This window comes from Hemicordylus capensis, chromosome 3 (assembly GCF_027244095.1).
Source record: "Hemicordylus capensis ecotype Gifberg chromosome 3, rHemCap1.1.pri, whole genome shotgun sequence".
NCBI lineage: Eukaryota > Metazoa > Chordata > Lepidosauria > Squamata > Cordylidae > Hemicordylus > Hemicordylus capensis.
The window spans coordinates 265,810,554-265,830,753 of record NC_069659.1 but is presented as its reverse complement, the minus strand read 5'-3'; the positions used below and the strand labels follow the sequence as shown (position 1 = coordinate 265,830,753).

Here is a 20,200-nt window from a genome sequence, read left to right as displayed (position 1 = left end):
GTGGTCCTGGTAATATGAGGTTCTGGTGGACCAGTAAAATGACTAGATAAGAGAAAGCCAAAAGTAAATGGAATAGAAGGCAGAGGATGTTGTGGATGGACCTAACTGTCAGAAATTCCAGACGTGAAATTTATTTATTGTTATAATTTTATACTGCCTTTCATTAAAACAATATCAAGGTGGTTTACATTTAAAACAACATAAAACAATTACACAATAAAAATATTAAATTGAAATAGTAGTTCTGGGGGACTTCAATGTTCACTTCGGTGCCGATTTGTCTGGATCAGCTCAGGAGTTTATAGCAGCCATGAGCCTAAGTAGTCTCAGGAGCAACACACATTGCTGGTCACACTCTTGATTTGGTTTTTTGCTATGATCAAGAAGGTGTTCCGTGGGTGGGGACTCTTGTGATTTCCCCATTGTCATAGATAGACTACCATATGGTTAAGGTTGGACTCACAGCCTCAACCCTCCTCTGCAGGGGTGAAGGACCTATTTGGATGGTCCACCTGAAAAGGCTATTGGATCCTGCAGGATTCCAAGAAGCCTTGGAAGGCTTTAAGGTTGGTTATGCAAGTGATCCTGTTGATGCCCTGGTTCAGACTTGGAATAATGAACTTACTAGGGCAGTAGTCATGATTGCTTCTAAGCAGAGTCTCTAACCCACTTCTGAACTAACCTCTTGGTATGCGGAGGAACTACAGGGGCTGAAGCGGCAAGGTAGATGGCTTGATCACAAGTGGAGAAAGACTCAACACTATTCTGACAGATTACAACACAGAGCGCATTTGAAGACCTATGCTCTGGCAATGTGTGCAGCAAAGAAGCCGTTCTTTTCCATCTGCATTGCTTCTGTAAGCTCACATCCAGTGGAGTTGTTTAAGGCAGGGATTCTCAGTGTTGGGCCCCCAGATGTTATTGGACTTCAACTATGGAAGTTGAAGTCCAATAACATCTGGGGACCTAACACTGAGAATTCCTGGTCTAGGGTTGTGAGAGGGCTAGTACATGCCCCCACTCCCCTAAATGAATATTTGGATCCATCAGTTGTGACATTTTTAATGAGTTTTTCGCAGATAAAATATCTCATATATGAGCTGAACTACGCTCTACAGTTCCTGCAGAGTCTACTGTGGAGGTATCCAGCAGATCTTCTTGCGTGGTTAAATTGGATCAATTTCAGTTTGTGACTCCTGAGGATGTGGACAAGATACTTGGGACACTGTGCTTTAACACCTGTCCTCTTGACCCTTGCCCATTGTGGTTTATATGATCTAGCAGTGAGGCTATTGGAGAGGGTCTTGTTAAGATCATTATTGCTTCTCTAGGGAGGGCAGGATATCTCCTTGTCTTAAGGAAGCAATTATTAGACCAGTCTTGAAGAGGCCTGCATTTGATCCCTCAGAATTAAACAATTATAGGTCTGTCTGTAACCTCCCATGGTTGGGCAAGGTGATTTGGAGGGTGGTGGCGTCTCAGCTCCAGGCTGTCTTGGAAGAAGCAGATTGTCTGGACTCATTTCAAAATGGCTGTTGGGCAGGCTATAGGGTTGAGATGGCCTTGGTTGGCCTGTTGGATGATGTTCAATTAGGAATTGACAGCAGGAGTGTGTTGACCCTTTTGGATCTCTTGGTGGCTTCTGATACCATCGACTGTAATATCCTTCTAGGATGTCTGAAGGGGTTGGGCTCTGCAGTGGTTCTACTCCTGCCTCTCACATAGGATCCAGATGGTGTCGCTTGGAGACTGTTGTTCTTCAAAACAAGAGCTCTAGTATGGAGTCCCAAAAGGCTTCATACTGTCTCCAATGCTTTTTAACATCTACATGAAACCAATGGGAGAGATCATTGGGAGATTTGGTGCAGGGTGTTATCAGTATGCTGATGAAACCCAGATCTATTTCTCCATGTCATCTTCATCAGGAAATGGCCTAACTTCCCTAAATGCCTGCCTTGAGGTGGTAATGGGCTGGATGAGAGAGAATAAACTGAAGCTGAATTCAAGCAAGACGGAGGTACTCATTGTGGGAGGCTGAGACTTAGGAAGTGTTTTAGATCTGCTTGTTCTGGATGGGGTTGCACTCCCCCAGAAAGAACAGTTATGTAGTCTGGGAATACTTCTGGACCCAAACCTCTCCCTGATTGGGAGAGTGGCCAGGAGTGCATTCTAGCAGCTTTGGCTGATTCACTAGGTACGACCATTTCTGGAAATAAATGGCCTAAAACAGTGGTGCATATGCTGGTAACATCCAGGCTTGACTACTGCAATGTGCCATATGTTGGGCTGCCTTTGTACATAGTTCAGAAACTGCAGTTAGTATAGAATGCAGCAGCCAGGTCGGTCTCTGGGGCTGCCTGAAGAGATCATATTACATATATTTTGAAAGGGCTATACTGGCTGCCAATAAGTTTCCAGGTGAAATATAAAATGGAAATATAAAGCCCTTAACAGCTTGGTCTGAGGTATTTAAGAGAATGCCGCCTTCTTCGTCTACCCCACCATATCTCGAGATCATCTGGGGAGGTCCGGTTGAGGTTGCCACCAGCTCGGTTGGTGGTGACTCAAAACCGGCCTTTTCTAGAGTTGCCCTGGGACTCTGGAACTCACTTCCTAATGAGATTAGAGCTTCTCTTTCTCTGAAAGTTTTAAAGAAGGCACTAAAAGCATACCTGTTTAGTCAGGCTTTTAGTTTATAGTTTTAAAGTCTCAGTTTTTAGAGGTTTTTTTAAAATTTTAAATTGTTTTAATAACATTTATATTTTAATGGTTTTTATATTGTGAACCACTTAGGGACTTTTTGTATAGGGCAGTAAATAAATGCACTAAATAGATAAATAAATTTCAAACTCTGGGGGCAATAACTGAGGAGGCCCTGTCCCACGTGCACAAACGCTGAGTCTCCTTTGTTGTTGGCACATAGAGCAGGGCCCCCTCTCATGGCCTTTTCAAGTGGGCATTGGCAACCAATGTAGCTCTTTCAAAATTGGTGTAATATGACCCCATTGGGCAGCTCCAGATAAAAGTCTGATTGCTGCATTTTGCACTAGCTGCAGTTTCTGAATATTCTTTAAGGGCAGCCCCACATAGAATTAGCTGCAGTTTCTGAATATTCTTCAAGGGCAGCCCCACATAGAACACATTACAGTAATCCAGCCATGATATGACTAAGGCGTGGGTAATTGCCTTCTCAAGAAAGGCATGCAGCTGGTGTACTAGTCGAAGCTGTGCCTCCACTGCCTCCATTTGAGCTTCCAAAAGCAGAACTGGGTCCGACAATAGTCCCAAACTGTGCACCTGCTTTTTCAAGGCAAGTGCGATCCCACCCAGAACTGGTCGAGTCCCCTCATCCCGATTTGCTCTCCTACTGAACAACAGCACCTCAGTCTTGCCTGGATTAAATCTCAGTTTATTAGCCCACATCCAACCCATTACTACCTCTTGCCCCTGACTCTGGACATCCACTGCCTCCCTAGGATCAGGTGATAAGGAGAGAGCTGAGTGTCTTTTGCATATTGCAAACAACTCAGTCCAAGTCCCCGGATGAACTCTCCCGGTAATTTCATGTAGATGATAAACAGAACCCTATGGGGATCCCACAGGCCAATTGGCAAGGAACCAAGTGGTAGTCCCCCAGCACCACCTTCTGGACCCTCCCCCACAAGAAAGGATTGAAGCCACTCCAAAGCAGTACCTCCACCTATACTCAAGAAGCAGTCCAGAAGGATACCATGGTTGATGGTACTGAATGCTGCTGAGAGATCCAGCAGAATCAAGAGGGACACACTCCTGCTGTCAAGCTCCCGGTGTAGGTAATCCACTAGTGACCAAAGCAGTTTCAGTCCCATATCTAGGATGGAAGATTGAAAGGGGTCTAGATAATCCATATCATCCAATAACCTCTGTAGCCGGGACACCACCACACGCTCCACTTTCCCCCAAAAGGGAAGGTCAGAAACAGGTCTATAGTTGTCCAGGTTGTAGGAATCAAGGGAGGGCTTTTAAAACAATGGTCTTCCCATTGCCTCCTTGATAAACATGTGCACCAAAGCCACCACCACCATGGGCAAGGTGCCCTCATGCCCCCTTCCTTTCAACCCTTTTTTTAGAGTTAGGGAGGGATCACCTTACTGGATCCCCCTTTACAAGCAGAACCCCTCAAACCAGGCCAAACTGGGCTGAACTGGTTTGACTGCAGTAGAACCACTGGCCAGTTCTAATGAACTGGTTTGCGGACCGGCACTTCATTTGAAATTTTAATCGGATTCGTTTGGTTAGAAGTTGGTTCAAATTTGAATTGAACCACTCACAGTGGTTCCATGTGCACCCTTACCCCAATGCAATACGCTTGGGGAACCCAACGCCACCTCCAAGGCCACCCCACCAGCTCAGGTAGGGAGACTGAAGTGCAGCAGGGTGGTCGGTACACCAACAGAATCATGAGCCTATCTCAGAGGCCCACTGTAACAATCAGCCGGTAACAGTTTTTCCTTTCCCTTAAAGAGTTAACCAGAAGTAAACCCTGGCCTGATTGACAGGCTAAGGAACAGCCACCCAGCACATGATTGGTGGGACCTTGAGGGCCATGAGGCAGGAAGAGGAGACTTTCTTTGTTGAGAAGAATCTGACTGGGGGAGCAAGAGGGAGGCAGCCATGAGAGGTCTGGCTGCAGGGAAATCTCTCTGCAGGTACGGGGAAAGCCAGAAAACCTGAATCCTCTGCCATGGTTTTGGTGAGTTCAAGGCAAAGGAAGCCAGGGCTTTTGGCTTCAGAAAGGTTTAGACAGGGAACAGTGTGTGTGTTAGCCTGTGTTAGACTATTTGTTTTCCTTTTCATGTGCTTTGCAAATCCTTACGAATTGTTCTAATGTGTTTTACTTGTAACATGCCTAAGCAAGAAAAACTGAGCCAACACCCTTTCCAACTAGGTTGTTGTAAAAGTCTCTGTAGACTCTCAAAGGGGCTTTTTGCATTTTCTTACATCTATGTCCTATGCAACTGCGTAACCACAAGTTTTAAAGTGTGCCACCCCAATATCATCTGAGGGTGCTTTTTGAAGTATTCTTGGAAATACTGAATGTTTCTTGTACCTGGAACTAAAAGCTGAGAAATGAGTATTTTGAATAAAGCTTTTCTCTTTTTGTTCTTTGTATTTTACCTGTCTCTGAGTGGATTTTTACTCGCAGAAAGGAGTTTTACTCTGGTGCAACACGTATCTCAATTTTGACTGCAGCAACTCTACCGGGTGTTCTCATCACGTGTAGGCTGCACGTGGAGGATGTGAGGCTTTTTTTGTAATTTTACATTGGTAAAGAGGAGAGGCTCCCTGGACATCCACCCAAATCCAGGGAGGACAAACTCTGTAGTAATTAGGGTGTGGTGGCAGTGAATTAGCTACTGATGAAACAATTTAAGTTTAAAGGGACAGCCTTTGTTGAGCAAACATGGAGGGAATGATGCAGCATTTTTCTTTCCCCCAAGTGGGCTTGCTTTGAGACAAAGGCTGGGCTAAAATCTGCTACACCCACCCTCAAAAACTCAAAATTCTGAGATTGCCTAACTGGGCACTTGGAAATGGGAAAGGTCTCATGAGAGATGACTGCAACGCTCCTTCCCTGACCCTCAAGGTGGGGCTGCTGCTAGGGATGTGCACAGATCCGGTGACTGCCAGTTTGAAGTTGCAGGGGGATACCTTTAAGGACTGGGGAGGGTGCTCTTAACCCCCTTCCCGCTGCATTTTCCTCACCAGTGTGGGCTGGAAGTGTCCGCTGCATGAGGCACTGGGATGGCAAAGAGGCATGCTGCCACCCCACAGGACCGATTTTAATGACAGCACCAGTAGGGGAAACGTGGCAGGGGGCAGGTAAGAGCACCTTCCCCAGTCCTTAAAGTTATCCCCCCACAATCAAATTGGCTGAACCGCCAGACCTTCGAACCAGTTCAGATGTCCATAAAGCACCTCCGAACAGGTTCTGTGCACATATCTAGCTGCTGCAGGATCAGAAAACTTGGAGGACAAAACTGAGAGAGACTAACCCCATCCTGTCTATCCAACCAGGTCTCGGTCACACATGCCCGGTCAAAATATTCATCCACAATCAAACCATGGATGAGAGATGTTTTAATATTTACTGACCTGGCATTCAACAGCAGCACCCTAATCCTAGAGGGAGTGTTTCCAAAGCTCCCTAGGGGAGGGCGGGTTGGGAGAAAATCTGGAAAAAGAAATGCCCTATAGTTGGCTTGGCACCTTAAAGACAATGTTTTAATTGATTCACAACCTGAACAAGTGTTACATGGACCTGGTCTCTGCGCCACAATTCTAATTACTGTTGCAGAAATTATGACCATCATCTGAATAATCTGCCATTTCAGGAGTGTCATAACCTCCTCCATTTTGTATCCTCAGACAGGCAGGGGACCCAACTTTGCTCAGAAAAAATGTTCCTGTTTTTCCAAGGTTCTTTAGCAAAAATTCATTGTTGATGCAAGCCCTGTTTGTTCTTTGTGTCTATGAGCTGTGACAGAATTACCACTGCATCAGGGGCAAATGCTGTTCAGCTTTGTATTCTGCTTCCATGGAGGCATGGTTTTTGCTAGCTGTTTCCCATTTTAGATGAAGGCAGGCAATGAAGGCACACACATGCATCTATAAGAGAGGAATAAATTTTACTCCTATTTGAATACTAATACAGGGAGAAAATGAAGAAATAAAAACAAAAACAGAGGTCTTTACCAAGATAGTCTATCATTGCTATCAGATTTTGTTGGCTCAGAAGGCTGATTTTTAGTGAGAAGGGATTTGGAAATTATTACTAGCACCCCACCCCTCCCGTGTAGCTTCTAATACCCTTCCGGATTGATAGTTAGCCACATAGGATAGAGATCTTCTGTTGATTGTTTCAGCTTAGGGGAGTGATAAATGTCACATCATACAAGCTGAAAAATTGAGTCTCCAGCCCCTTGTCATCTGTAATGGGAACTGAGTTGACTATCAAACTGTTATGAAGAAACAATCTCTCTTGAACATATATAGGAACTTGGCAGCGTTTTCTGTTAATTGTGGTAGTAGTAACGTTCTTAGTTCAGACGTGCTCCAGAGTAAAGTAAAGTGTGCTGTCGAGTCAGTGTTGACTCTTAGTGACCACAAAGCTCTGTGGTTGTGCTAAAGGAGTAGCAGTGGGCTATGTTCTTGTTGTTGGCTCAGCTTTCCCTCTCAACCTCTCCCCTTTGCACAGCCAAGGATGGGCACTCTTTAGCATGACAGTGCTAATAATATATCTGAGGAGAGTGTCTGGATTTAGTACTTCCTCTTCTCTCACCCCACCAACAGGTGTTCCTTACTAAATGCTGTTAGTGCCTAGCAATTTGGTAGTGTGTGTGTCACAGAAGAGTAATGGATATATGTGTAATGGGATGCACTTTTTTTTTCACCATGGCACTCGTTTGAATGCTTTGATTTGGACAGAGATCTAGAAGAATGAGTCTTATGCACAAGAAAATAGATTTTTGTACATGGATTACCCTTTCTGGAATGGGCTGTTTGGTTATTTCACAGTGATGCAAGAAGAAGAAGAAAGCCAAAAAGGCCCAAAAGCTTTCACAGAACACTTGACCTTTAATTTGTATTTGAGTAAGAGATGAGAGTATGAAACTGTACCAGTAAAAGTCCTTTGAGTAATTAACTACAAGCAATTGTTTGAGATGATATCATCTACACTTGATGAAGTAATTAATAAACTAATTAAAATCTGGTAACTAAAACTCATGTGCATTTAGAAAAATCCAGTGGTGAAGGTTACCTCATCCCTGAGGGTTTTCAGCTACTGAAAGGCATCTCAACATAACTTATTTTATGTAGGATTCTGCTATCATGCTGGGGTTTGGGTTCTGTAGGGCGAAAAATCCTGATTTGGGCGAGGAGCTGGACTGGGTGACTCCTAGTCATCCAGCTCTGATTCTAAAGGTGTAAGTTAGAACACAAATAATCTAAGAGTACAGATATAATAGTAACCTGCTTCATGAGATGGTGAGCATATGATGCTGCTTTATAGTGAATCAGATTATTGGTGCACCCATCCCAGTATTGTGTCCCTCCCTGATTGGTAGCAGCTTTCCAGGGTTTCACAGAGGGGTCATTCCCAGCCCTACCTGGTATCACCAAAGGTTGAACCTAGGACCTTCTACATGCAAAACCTGTGCCCTGAGCTACAGCCCATCTGCATGAATGAATGGAAAAAACATTGTAAACTGCTGTTTAGATGCTGATGATACTAAACAGAAGTCTTATTTTTGTTTGTAACCATAATGAGGCGGCCAACCTGAGGCTCTTTGGCTGGTGTTGGATTACAACACTCATCATCCCCCACTGCACCTGTCACCCCATTAAAAAACACACGTTACTCTTCTGACTTGGATGCAGTTTTTAAGCAGGAAAGTAAGGATGAGGTTTAGAAGTAGGATTTCTTTTGTCCACAACTTCAGAGTTTTTTGGGGGTGTCTGATGAAGTGTGTGTGTGTATGTGTGTTAAACATTTTCCATTTTCATTGAGCAATTTCTTGAGAATGATTGAAGAGTTCAGTTTCATGAGGCAGTCTGGAGTGACATGTTTATCAGATAGAACCACTTGAAAAATATTTGGGTCTATTCCCCAACCTGCTGAAGTTCTTAAAAACATGAGTGCCTGTGAGGTGCATGAACAATAGGAATGTAGCAGTAGCATAGAGGAGCACGGCTATAATTGGCTTTTTGGCAAGGTGATATTTTGCACAGTCTCAAATCTTGAAGAGAATGTTATTTCATGACTCTTTACATTTGGCTCTGGCTACTGTGTCTGGAGCCTACTGTTGGTTAAGGTGACATTGGCTATCAATAAGAGTTATTTCACATTGATTAAGAACACAGTCTTTCAGGACTGTGTTATCATAGCTCAACATCTTCACTGATTTTGAGATAATTTGCAGTGGAAATGTCATTAAGGGTAATTGGATTGTGCTTTAGAAGCAGCGTCTTGTTAACAGCATCCCTTGGAGATGCATGTTTATTTACAGGGTGATACAGGATGTAATCTGCATAGACATTTACATTATAATTGAATATTTATTATATTATACCTGTGTAATCCTAGGTCTGTTAAAGCTGAATCATTTTATGTTTCCTTTTGGCATCTTCATCTGTTCCTGTGTGGGTGGCACAACAAATACATTCATTGGTGACTGCAGAAACCTCCATCATAAGTAAGGATATTACATTTCCCCCCTCCCTTCCCTTCCACCTACATTGACTTATGGGTAAGCAGTACATAAGCTCATCAAAAGCTTTATGTTTTCATTCTTTGCAAAGAGGCCCATTTTAGGAACCTAGGAAGCTGCTTTATACCAAGTCAAACCATTGGTCCATCTAGCCCAGTACTGTCTGAACTGACTGGCAGAGACTCTCCAGAGTTTCCCAGCCCTACATAGAGATGCCAGGGATTGAACCTGGTACTTCCTGCAAACAAAGGAGATGTAAAACCACTGAGCTGTGACCCAATTCCCATTTTAAAATGGATATTTTCTTAGTGGGAGAGCAGTTGTCCCTGTTCATCACAGTAGAGCATCTCTTTTGGCAATGGTTTGCTGGTGTTTCTCTTGTGTCTTTGTTTAGTATCGTGGGCCCCTTTGGAACAGGGAACCATCTTATTCCTTTGCTGTGTAAACTGTTCTAAGAATTTTTTGCTGAAAAGTGGTATATAGATACTCCTAACAGATAAAAGCAGTCCCATTTCATATCATTTGCATCTAAAGTCAATGCCCTAACAAAATAGGAGCCATTTTCTTTGTTGTGGTTCTCATTTATTAATTTTAAGATATCTGGACATTTCTATGCTCCATAAAGTTCAAGCAAACTACTGATGCTCTTTATTAAGTACAATTAAGATTATGGTTTGGACATCATCACAGAGTATGAGAGGGAGAGGGGAATCCAGGAGTTAAACCAAACCTGTACCCAAACAATAGTTCAGGGAAGTTTTTCCAGTGAACTTAAACTGAACCCCAAAACACAAACAAGTAGGAATCAGTTTAATAAGATGACACCTAGAAAATTATTTTGAGAGGTGATGAAGGTTTCTATCTGCTCCAGTTGTATTTGGATCAACTGCACTTCCCAGTGAGCCATCTAAAAAGAAGAGACTGAGAAACTGGAGAGACTACTAGCAGGGTCTAGGACTAGAAGTCCTCCGGTGTTTAATGAGGGGTTTGCCCATCCACAGTTTTGTCATTCAGACCAAAACTCAGTGTGGAATATACTTGAACTGAGGCTGGAAGCTTCTTGTGTTTTCTTGGTAGTGCAGTTTCTCCTTGCTGCAATTATACCCTTTATCCTAAATAGAATGCTGTTTTTTTTCCTTCTTCCTAATTTAGTGTAACTTCTTGAAAGAAAAGATAGATTCTTAAGGAGTTAAGGACAACATATATCACATTAAAAATGGAAAGAAGGTTGTGAAATTGAATCAGGGAAAAAGGGAATGCTATGTGTGTACGTATGTATAGCAGTTCTAGCTCTCTAAAATATTCTGCCTGAAGCCTTCCTGGGTGGCTAGGCCTAATGCTTTCCCCTTTGGGAAAAAACTTTCCTCCCAGAATAGAATTGTTGCATATTGCTTGCTTGATTATTTTAGGTTTGCAGTTTCATGGTAATGGTTGAAGCTGTTTATTGAATTATATACAAAATAGACAAAGTAATGTTAGAGTTAAAACACATGTGATGCTAAAAGCATTGTTTGTGTGTATGACAGTAAAATTGCAGCCACAGGGATTCTGATCAGTATTTGGATCATAGAGAAAGAAGAGGGGATATTTAGGCATGTATGGCAGCGTCTGTACCAGTAACTTTGAGGAGTGGGGCAGTTGTCATTGGGACTGTTATGCAAATTAAAATTAAATATCCCCTCCTTGCATGCTGTAATTCCACATTTGATTGGGCATCCTTGCAGCTGCTGTTTTATTGTAATGACACATAGTATCACATGTTTTTTCTTAAAAAACCAATAACCAAGGGCTTCAATTGCGCTTACTTTTGTGTCTTTTCCACAGAACAATAATCAAGACATACTACTTTAGTATGACTGTAACATAACGATATAAAAAGCGATGAAAAAAACCTAATTTTGATTATCTTCTTCCAGATGTAAACCAATTATGGGATTGGTATTAAGCTTCATAAAATGTATCTTGAACCAGTTTTGAACTGGTTCAAAATATTTGAACCAGTTATTGACTACTTTTAAAAATCAAAGTAAAAAAAGTGATGAACATGAACCAGAATTGAACTCATTTTTAAATTACAATATTTTGGGGTAGAAACATCATGGCACATACATTTTAAAAAGTTGTTTAAAGGTGCCTGCGGCGTTTACGCCGATGCAGTGCTTATGTGCAGAAAAGAAAAGAAAAAAGGGCCGGAATGAGGTGTGGTGGCAGCATAGTGGGGTGAGAGGCTTCACGTGGCTGAGAATAGGCTCCAATTGGCCAAGAGGGAGCTGTTGCCGAAGGCAGAAGAGTAGGCAATGGTGGATGAGCAGCAGCAGCGACAGGGCAGCTGGGCCTTCCTGGCCCTGGGTTTGCTTGCTCTCCACTCTTTTTTTCATGGCTGTTCGGGCTCCGTTTAGGGGCATTTTGGCCCCTTGCTCTCTCCCCCAAAGGGGTTTGCTTAGGTGGGGGTGGCCAGGTTGGGCCTGCGGCGTGGTGCTTTTAGAAGCTGCGCCCCATGCAAATGGCTTGGTTTAGCAAAAGTCTGCTCTTTTGTGTCTTTCTGATCTCTTCTGCATTCTTCATTCATGGTATGTCTTACATGTTGCTCTCCATTTTTATATCCTTGAGACTCAATGTTGACTTTGTAAAAATCCTTTTTCTCTGATGTCTTGAATTCAAGTTCTGATCCCTTTTTGAAATCTCGTGTCCTGCTATGGGACCCTCTTAAGCAAGTACCACATCAAGTCTCCAGCGTTTGTGCCGATGTGGCATGTATGATCATTTAAAAAAACATTCCCATCCTTTCTCCTTCAATGCAGCATTTATGCTGGAATATACAGCAGTTCAATTACCTGAGGGAAATAGAGTGTCAAACGGTATGGGCAAAAGGTCTTTGGAGGACTTTGTATTTAAATCACCTTGAGATAGCATTTTTCACACACATACCCTCTCTGACCTGAGTAACAATATAGTTGAGTTTCTTGGTATGAAGATCTCTGGTAGTTTTGTAGGACACTTCAGATAGGATTTCTTCTCTGCATGATATCCTTGAAGGACCAGATCAACTTTACATTTTTATGTCTAAATAATAATGGCTACACGTTAGTGTTCTCCTCATGAACTGCTTCACCAGCATGGGCAGCAAAGGACCATCAGGAGGCTTACAGGGATGCAAAATAGCATTTGTGGAACTTACAACCTTTTCTGAGAGAGAGAGCCCCTCAATATGCATTATTCTCTCAGGTAGGAATCATTGTCACATCAAGAGTCAGTAGACTCCAGAGAACTGGTCTTGTGGTAGCAAACATGACTTGTCCCCTTAGCTAAGCAGGGTTTACCCTGGTTGCATATGAATGGGAGACTACATGTGTGCATGGTAAGCTGCTCCCCTTAGGAGATGGAGCCACTCTGGGAAGATTATCTAGAGATGCCAGGGAGGAAACTTAGAACCTAGATGCTCTTCCCAGAGCAGCTCCATCCCCTAAGGGGAACAGCTTACCATGCACACATGTAGTCTCCCATTCATATGCAACCAGGGTAAACCCTGCTTAGCTAAGGGGACAAGAGAGAGATTCCTGCTTGTAACCTTGGAGAAGCCACTGCCAGTCTGTGTAGACAATACTGAGTTAGATGAACCAATGGTCTGATTCAGTATATGCCAGCTTCCTATGTTCCTATCTCTCTCTGCCTTCCCCATATTTGCACATTTGAAAATTCTGAGCTCACAATGGCAAGTTTTTGAAGAATTCATATATTAGGGGGCATCTCAGTAATTTAAAAAAAGTTTAAGAGTAAAAAGTTTCAGGGCTAACCCACTGGGAAGGATCAAGGAATGTACATGGACTCAAGGAGTTTAGCAAAACACACTAGTTTGCTAAAATAGATCAGCAGCTGTTTATTGAGGCCCCAGACTCGAAACACAAGTGATGGGATATAAAATGATAGCAACATAATCAAGACTTGAAGCAAATATACGTTTAAGGAATGAATGAACCTGTAAGGCTAATAAAAGGGCATGGAAGATAAAGCATACATGATCATTGGAGAGATGAACCTACATTTGAAAACATAATAAAGCAAGACAGTGGCAGGTCATTCTTACCAGCAAGTGATTAAATATTTCTACAAACGCTACCATACTTCTTTGTGTTCTGTCTGCACACTTCCTCCTGCCCTTCTTTATAAAAGCTCCAAAGCCTGAAGTCAGGTTGTAACTACCCGAGAATCCAGCAATGTAATCCCCTGATATCCAGGGCTGTGGCCATCTGGAGAGGAGACTTTAAGCCATGGAAAGGAAAACAGACCGATTAGAAAAGCAACAAATATATTCTAAAGAGAAATAGAAATATGCTTAAAAGAAAGAAGCAAGAATGAAAAGACTGTAGAAAAGAACTGGAAAGAGGGAAAGAGATGGGCAGCAGATGAAGAAAAAGATGCTTGAAGAGCTGCTCCATCACAAAGAAGGGGTGTGCATGGAACTGGCTTGTCCAGTTTGGTTTGCATCTGAATCGGGCCTAGACTGGACTGGGCCAATTTGGTCTGGCACCCCCTCGACCCCCATCCCCAATCCGGACAGGGATGTTTGCGTTTTTTTTAGTTTTTTTTTTTAAAAACTTGCCCCCTCCAGGGGAGTTGATTGAGGTGGCAGGTGTGTGTGTCCATGGAGGTTTCCCTCCCCCCTCCCACTGGGCTTCCTTACTGCCCAAACCGGCCTGTTCGCTACACCTGCACAATTGGCTCCGCATGGCCTGGGTCATGCCAGGCATTGCAGAGGCCAATGGCGTAGACATGGCAGCCTCCAAAATGACCACCACGCCGGAGGTGGAAGGCCCGAACTGCTGAACAGGCTGATCTGGGCAGTAAGGGAGGCCGGAGGCAGGAGGGGGAACCTCAGTGGACACCGCCTCCCCACCTTGAGCAACTCCCCCGGAAGCGGTAAGTTAAAAAAATTTTTTTTTAATCATGAACCCCCCAAACAGCTGGGGGGAGGGGTTGGTTTGACCCTGAACAGTCACACCTATCATCCCCTCCCCCACTGGGGAAAATGGAGGAGAAATCCCCTACACATAAATTGTGTATATTTGATGATGATCTCGAATAACTTCACTGTTGAGTTTTTTAAAGTCTCGTTTGAATCCTCTTTTGCAAAATGCCATCTGTCTGGAACCACGTCTTCATAAATGCCCATCCAGCATCTTGGCTGTGTTCCCAGACACCGTTATGACCTTGTTAGGTGTCTCTTCTGAGAGAGACCATCTCTTATCAGCAATGTTCTCAGAACATCCGGTTATGACAGGTGCATCTTGTTCAGCATTCCTTGCTGTATCTCAGACATAGGTCGTGAACAGACTTTTAACTTCATAGCAGTCCTTGGAGTTCCACCTTTTGATTCACTGCAGTTGAACTCGAGTTCACCAGGCCAGTAACTCTTTCAGGAGTAGCCAAGAGTCGAAGTATTTCTATAACTGTTTCCAAAAGCAGATTGCCGAACTGGCAAGTAGTTCATTTTGTAGTTCATTTTGTAGTTCATAGATTCCTGCTATTTGCACAGAATTACCAAAGGATAGATCTTTTTGTAGTATGGGTGGCATTATTATTGTATTTTAAATTGTTTTAATTATGTTAATGTTTTAATGGTTTTATATTGTGAACAGCCCAGGGATGTTTTTGTATGGGGTGGTATAAAAATGTACTAAATAAACAAATATATATCAGTGAATAGGCTAAGATTTAATTTCTTATTTCTTCACTCCAGTAAGAAATGAAGATACTAAGAGTTCTTGTTGAGATGGGGCCATGGAAAGAGGTTCTGCAAATTAATGTTTGGATATTGTGCTTACAGTGTACACAGCTGTGAACAAAACAGAAAAGTGTCCAGTTTCTTTTGTACCAGTTGATTTAATTTTGGTTGCCATTGATTTCTATTGCAACCTTGACTTCATGTGAAGAGGCCATGGTCTATTGACGGCTACTAGTCAGAGTGCTGTAGGCCACCTCCAGCCTCGGAGGCGGGGTGCCTCTGGGTACTAATTGCGAGGGAGTAACAGCAGGAGAGAGGGCATGCCCTCAGCTCCTGCCTGTGGCTTCCAGCGGCATCTGGTAGGCCACTGTGCGAAACAGGATGCTGGACTAGATGGGCCTTGGGCCTGATCCAGCAGGGCTGTTCTTATGTTCTTATGGTACCTTAAAAGTGTGTGTTCACTTTTTTTGTTGTTGTTTGCAAAATATCATCAATACATTCTCTGGTGGATAGATAAGAAGAACTTAGCATTATAGCAGTTTCAGGGGTGTAACTATAATAGGGCAAGGGGAGACAGTTGTCTGGGGGCCCCCCCAGAGGCAAGTCACATGACTGACTCCCCCAGCTGCACATCCGCATTCCGGGCTTCCTTCAGTTGTATTCATCCTCTGAAATTGATGTGAGTGTTAAGATCTGGAGCTACCAGAACAGCATGTCTTTCTTTAGTACCATTAAATGACTTGCATCGTCCACAATTTACAAAACCTTTTAAAAAATAATTTAGGATGATGTTCTGTTGTGGCACATAGGGGGGTGTGTGTGTGTGTGTGTGTGCACGCGCGCTTTTTGTTACCACTATTCAGCCTCCTTTAAAATTTCTTTACTTCATGAGCTGAGCTTCAGTGAGGGGGGGCATTTTAAAATCTTGTCTCTGGGCCCACTCCACCCTTGCTACGCCCCTGAGTTTCTTAGCATTGTCACTTAGTAACTCCCCTCACCCCTGGTATCCATGTTGCAATTTTTGATAATTGGACAAAAGCCCAAACTGTGGACCTGGACAAGACACATTCTACCAATTCCAGACTTGAAAGGAGGGTTGTTGGTGTTTTGTGTTTGTGTTTGCTTTTAGAGGCTGCACTTGAAGGAAAAGCTGCCCATTCAGCTGCCCACACCATTGAAGTGCATAAGCTACAGGATCTGGGCTTTAGTCAATGACATTCACATGGTTGGTAGCTTTGTAGGAAGTTGTTCTCTTCTTGTTCCATCAAATATGACACATTTGCAACATAAGACACAACTTTGTGAACCCAAAGCACATGAATTGGGGTTTATGTATTTCTGTGAAAGGAAGGAGAGAGAGACTTGCACATAATACAGAAGGAAAGGAAGACTGACAAAGACATTTGCATTTCCTGTACTTTCCAACATCAAGGCAGATTTATATCCCTCCTTGGAATTAATATATTTACTAACAATTTGAGGGTGGATAAAAATATTGACATGCTGCTTACCTTAACAAATTATTTTTGAAGTTGAAAGCAGTTTGCTAAGGAATTCTGAGAGTGACTACTTTGAAAATGCTATAATCTTCAGATCTGACTAAATAAAAAGCATGAAGACAAACACCACTGCGTTTGATGGAGCTTACTCCTGGGCAAATATGCATGGGATTGCAGTTCTAGTCTTTGCAAAGTTGTCTTTGTCCAATTATATGTATGGTAGCACCATATAATATTAAATATACTGAAATTCTCATGAATTAAACAGAAGCTTTAGTTGGAGATGGTGCTGTAGCTCAGTGGTAGAGCATCTGCTCAGTATGCAGAAAATCTTGGGTTCAATCCCTGACATCTTCAGATACGACTGAGAAAAAATCTGTGCCTAAAGGCGTGGAGAGCTGCTGCCAGTTAGGGTAGTTAGATGGCTCATTGGTCTGTCTCTGTAGACAGCAGCAGAGGTGCACCTAGGGCATTTTGGAGCCTGGACCTAAAGGCCTTTAAAGCCCCGCCCCTTATACATATATATACACATATGCACGTGCGCCCATATATACACATACACTCTGTGACACATGCAGTATTTTTAACATGTAGGTTCTTGAGGGCACAAACAGCAACTGAACTCACAAGAATGTAATATAAAACGGGTATATTTATGCAAACATTTAAACATACAACTTCACATATTTCCATCCCATATTTATTTCTTCACTTCCCCCTCTGTCTGTAAAGACAGGTCACAATTGCACTTGGCATAGTGGGGGCCAGTGGCGCCGTGTGGTGACCACACCACCCAGAACAGACTAAAGAGGATTTATGGACCCCCCCAGGGGATGTGGAGGCCCTGGAATTTGGCCCCAAAGTCCATGGGTAAGAACATCTTTGGACAGCAGTATCCTATCTTCCTGCTTTTCAGTGGTTCCGCTCCTATCTCACGGGCAGATTCCAGATGGTGTCTCTTGGAGACAGTTGTTCTTCAAAAAAATCTTTCAAAAAAAGATTTTTTTGTTCTTTAAAGAAGAAGAAATTGAATGAATGAATGAATAAATAAATAAATAAAAATAATGACTTCCGATTACAAACATCTGCCACACAGTACACCAGATATGAGTTTAATTATGAGTCCCTCGAGGTACTCCCTGCCAGAGTGAGGTGGTCCCCAGTAGTGAGGGAACGGGTCACAGAATTTTTAAATACTGATATTTTATTGAACCTGAAGGAACAAATTTTGAAGGGAACTGATATAAAAATTGCCTTTTACCAGATAATCGGTCTTCTGTGTAATAATCTTTGTTATCCTCATAAAGCCAATATGGACACACATCCCTCCATACACAAACCTTGGTTTGATGAAGAATGCCAAAATTTAAAAAAGAAGCTGTATTTAGAATATAATAAATATCGGACGACTCCCAATCAGCCTATAAGCGGCGCTCTTATACAACTTAAGAGGGAATATAAAAGATTAATTAAGCGGAAAGAAGTTGAAGCTGATGCAACAGATTGGGCAGTACACCAGATATAACTGTAGTTGAGAAGAAAGAAAAACAAGTTAAAATAATCGAGATAGCAATACCAGGTGATAGCAGAATAGAAGAAAAAGAAATAGAAAAAAATAACAAAATACAAAGATCTACAAATTGAAATTGAAAAGCTGTGGCAGAAGACCAAAATAATCCCAGTAGTAATTGGCACCCTAGGTGCAATTCCAAAACACCTTGAAGAGCACCTCAGCACCATAGGGGCCACAGATATCACCATCAGCCAATTACAAAAAGCAAATTTACCAGAAAAAGACTATATTTTGTGATGATATCTATAACAACAACAATATTGATAATAAAATTCAGCCATCCCAGGTCCTTCGGAAAGACTCTATGTCTGGATAAAACAAACTAGTCAATAACACCTGTCTGTCTGTGTAAACAAGAAGAAATAATAATCTATTATATTAATTCTCCTGGGTGCCCCTTGGAATGTGCGTCCCAGTGCCCAGCTGATTGGCTGGGTGGTGGAGGTGCCTGATTGGTTGAGGTGCACCCAGGAGGATTGGTTGCCGCGGTGGCTGCGGAGGTGAGGTGGCGGGCCCAGCTGCCTTTGCCAGGCATGGGCTGGTGGAGACTGTGGCAGAAGGTGGTGGGGAAGAGCTGGCCCCAATGAGCGCACAGATGCTCTGTGCGGGGTCGGCTAGTAATAATAATAATCTGAACTTTCATATGGTGTCCCTCAGGGCTCCATATTATCTCTGATGTTGTTTAACATCTACATAAAAACACTGGGAGATATCACCAGGGGATTTGGTGCAGGGTGTTATCAATATGCTGATGACACCCAAATCTATTTTTCCATGTCAGCTTCATCAGGATAAGGCATAACCTCCCTAAATGCCTGCATGGAGGCAGTAATGGGCTGGATGAGGGATAACAAAAAGAGGCTGAATCCAGGTAAGATGGAGGTACTTATTGTGCGGGGTCAAAACTCTGGAGATGATTTTGATCTGCTGGTTCTGGGTGGGGTCACACTCCCCCAGAAGGAACAGTTATGCAGTCTGGGGGTGCGTCTGGATCCAAACCTCTTCTTGGTGTCCCAGGTTGAGGCAGTGGCCAGAGGTGCTTTTTATCAGCTTCGGCTGATACGCCAGTTGTGTCCGTTTCTTGAGATGAACATCCTCAAAACAATGGTACATCTGCTGGTAATGTCTAGGCTGGATTACTGCAATGGCTCTGTGTGAGGCTGCCTTTGTACGTAGTCCGGAAACTGCAGTTGGTTCAGAACATGGCAGCCAGGTTGTTCTCTGAGTCATCTAGGAGAGACCATATTACTCCTGTGTTGAAGGAATTGTACTGGCTGCCAATACGTTTCCGGGAAAAATACAAGGTGCTGGTTATTACCTATAAAGCCCTAAACAGCTTGGGCCCTGGGTATTTAAGAGAACGTCTTCTTCGCCATGAGCCTCACCGCCTGCTAAGATCATCTGGAGAGGTTCGCCTGCAGCTGCCACCGACTTGTCTGTTGGCTACTCGGGAATGGCCCTTCGTTGCTGCCCCTGGACTTTGGAATGCACTCCCTGCTGAAATAAGAGCCTCCCCATCTCTGGCAACTTTTAGAAAGGCACATTTATTCACCCAGGCTTTTAATTAGATTTATAGTTTTAAATAATTTTAATACTGGGTTTTAAATGTGTTTAATGTTTTAAAAGATTTTAATTGTAAACTGCCAGGGACTGAAGTTTTGGGTGGTATAGAAATATTTTAAATAAATAAAAATAACGAGATCAGTTGCCAATAACCCAACCGCAGATACACGAAATCGCGAGTGCCAAACCTGTGATTAATGATTTCCTACTGTAATATACTTTCAGGGTAATTATTGGTTTTATTGTTTCTCTAAGAGAGGTTTTCCTTTCAAGTTTCTGAGGTGACTGATATGGAATAATGAGCTCACATTAATAATGTAATAATTAATGAGTGTACATTAATAATGAAATTACTTTGCTGGAATACAGCTTCCCCAGCTGTACAACCTGTGCAATTGCGACACTTACAGCATAAATGTCTTAGTCACACTTGATTGACAGAGGTTTTCCCTAGTGTGTAAGAATCTATCCACCTAACCTCCCACTCCAACCCTTAGTCCCTCTCTGGAGACCCTTTCTCTGGCTCATCCCAGCCCTATCTAATCTTTTCAGTTAACTGTCATCTCTATTTAGAACCTCCAGTTCCCTCCAT

General features: G+C 42.9%; 1 protein-coding gene and 1 long non-coding RNA gene across 8 annotated transcripts in view; one reads left to right on the top strand and one right to left on the bottom strand.

The window, feature by feature from the left end:
* PLPP4 (phospholipid phosphatase 4) overlaps positions 1–20,200 on the top strand; it is a 186,487-nt gene that overhangs the window by 8,494 nt on the left and 157,793 nt on the right. For 2 of the 7 annotated variants that reach the window (XM_053310185.1, XM_053310180.1), the window contains exon 1: positions 4,505–4,688. The exons of 2 other annotated variants lie outside the window; for them this stretch is intronic. Coding sequence is in view for 2 of the 5 variants with exons in the window: in XM_053310180.1 (XP_053166155.1) it covers positions 4,654–4,688 (35 nt within the window). In the remaining 3 variants the exon portion in view is untranslated. Of the gene's footprint in view, positions 1–4,504; positions 4,733–18,851; positions 18,917–20,200 lie in introns of those variants that run through there. 3 more of the 7 variants (XM_053310181.1, XM_053310182.1, XM_053310186.1) reach the window with 2 other exon arrangements.
* On the bottom strand, positions 6,238–20,169 carry LOC128351067 (uncharacterized). Its single transcript, XR_008319575.1, has 4 exons — positions 20,017–20,169; positions 13,336–13,510; positions 9,114–9,179; positions 6,238–6,648 (listed from the first exon to the last, which is right to left on the bottom strand). It is a non-coding gene; the product is annotated as an uncharacterized LOC128351067 (long non-coding RNA).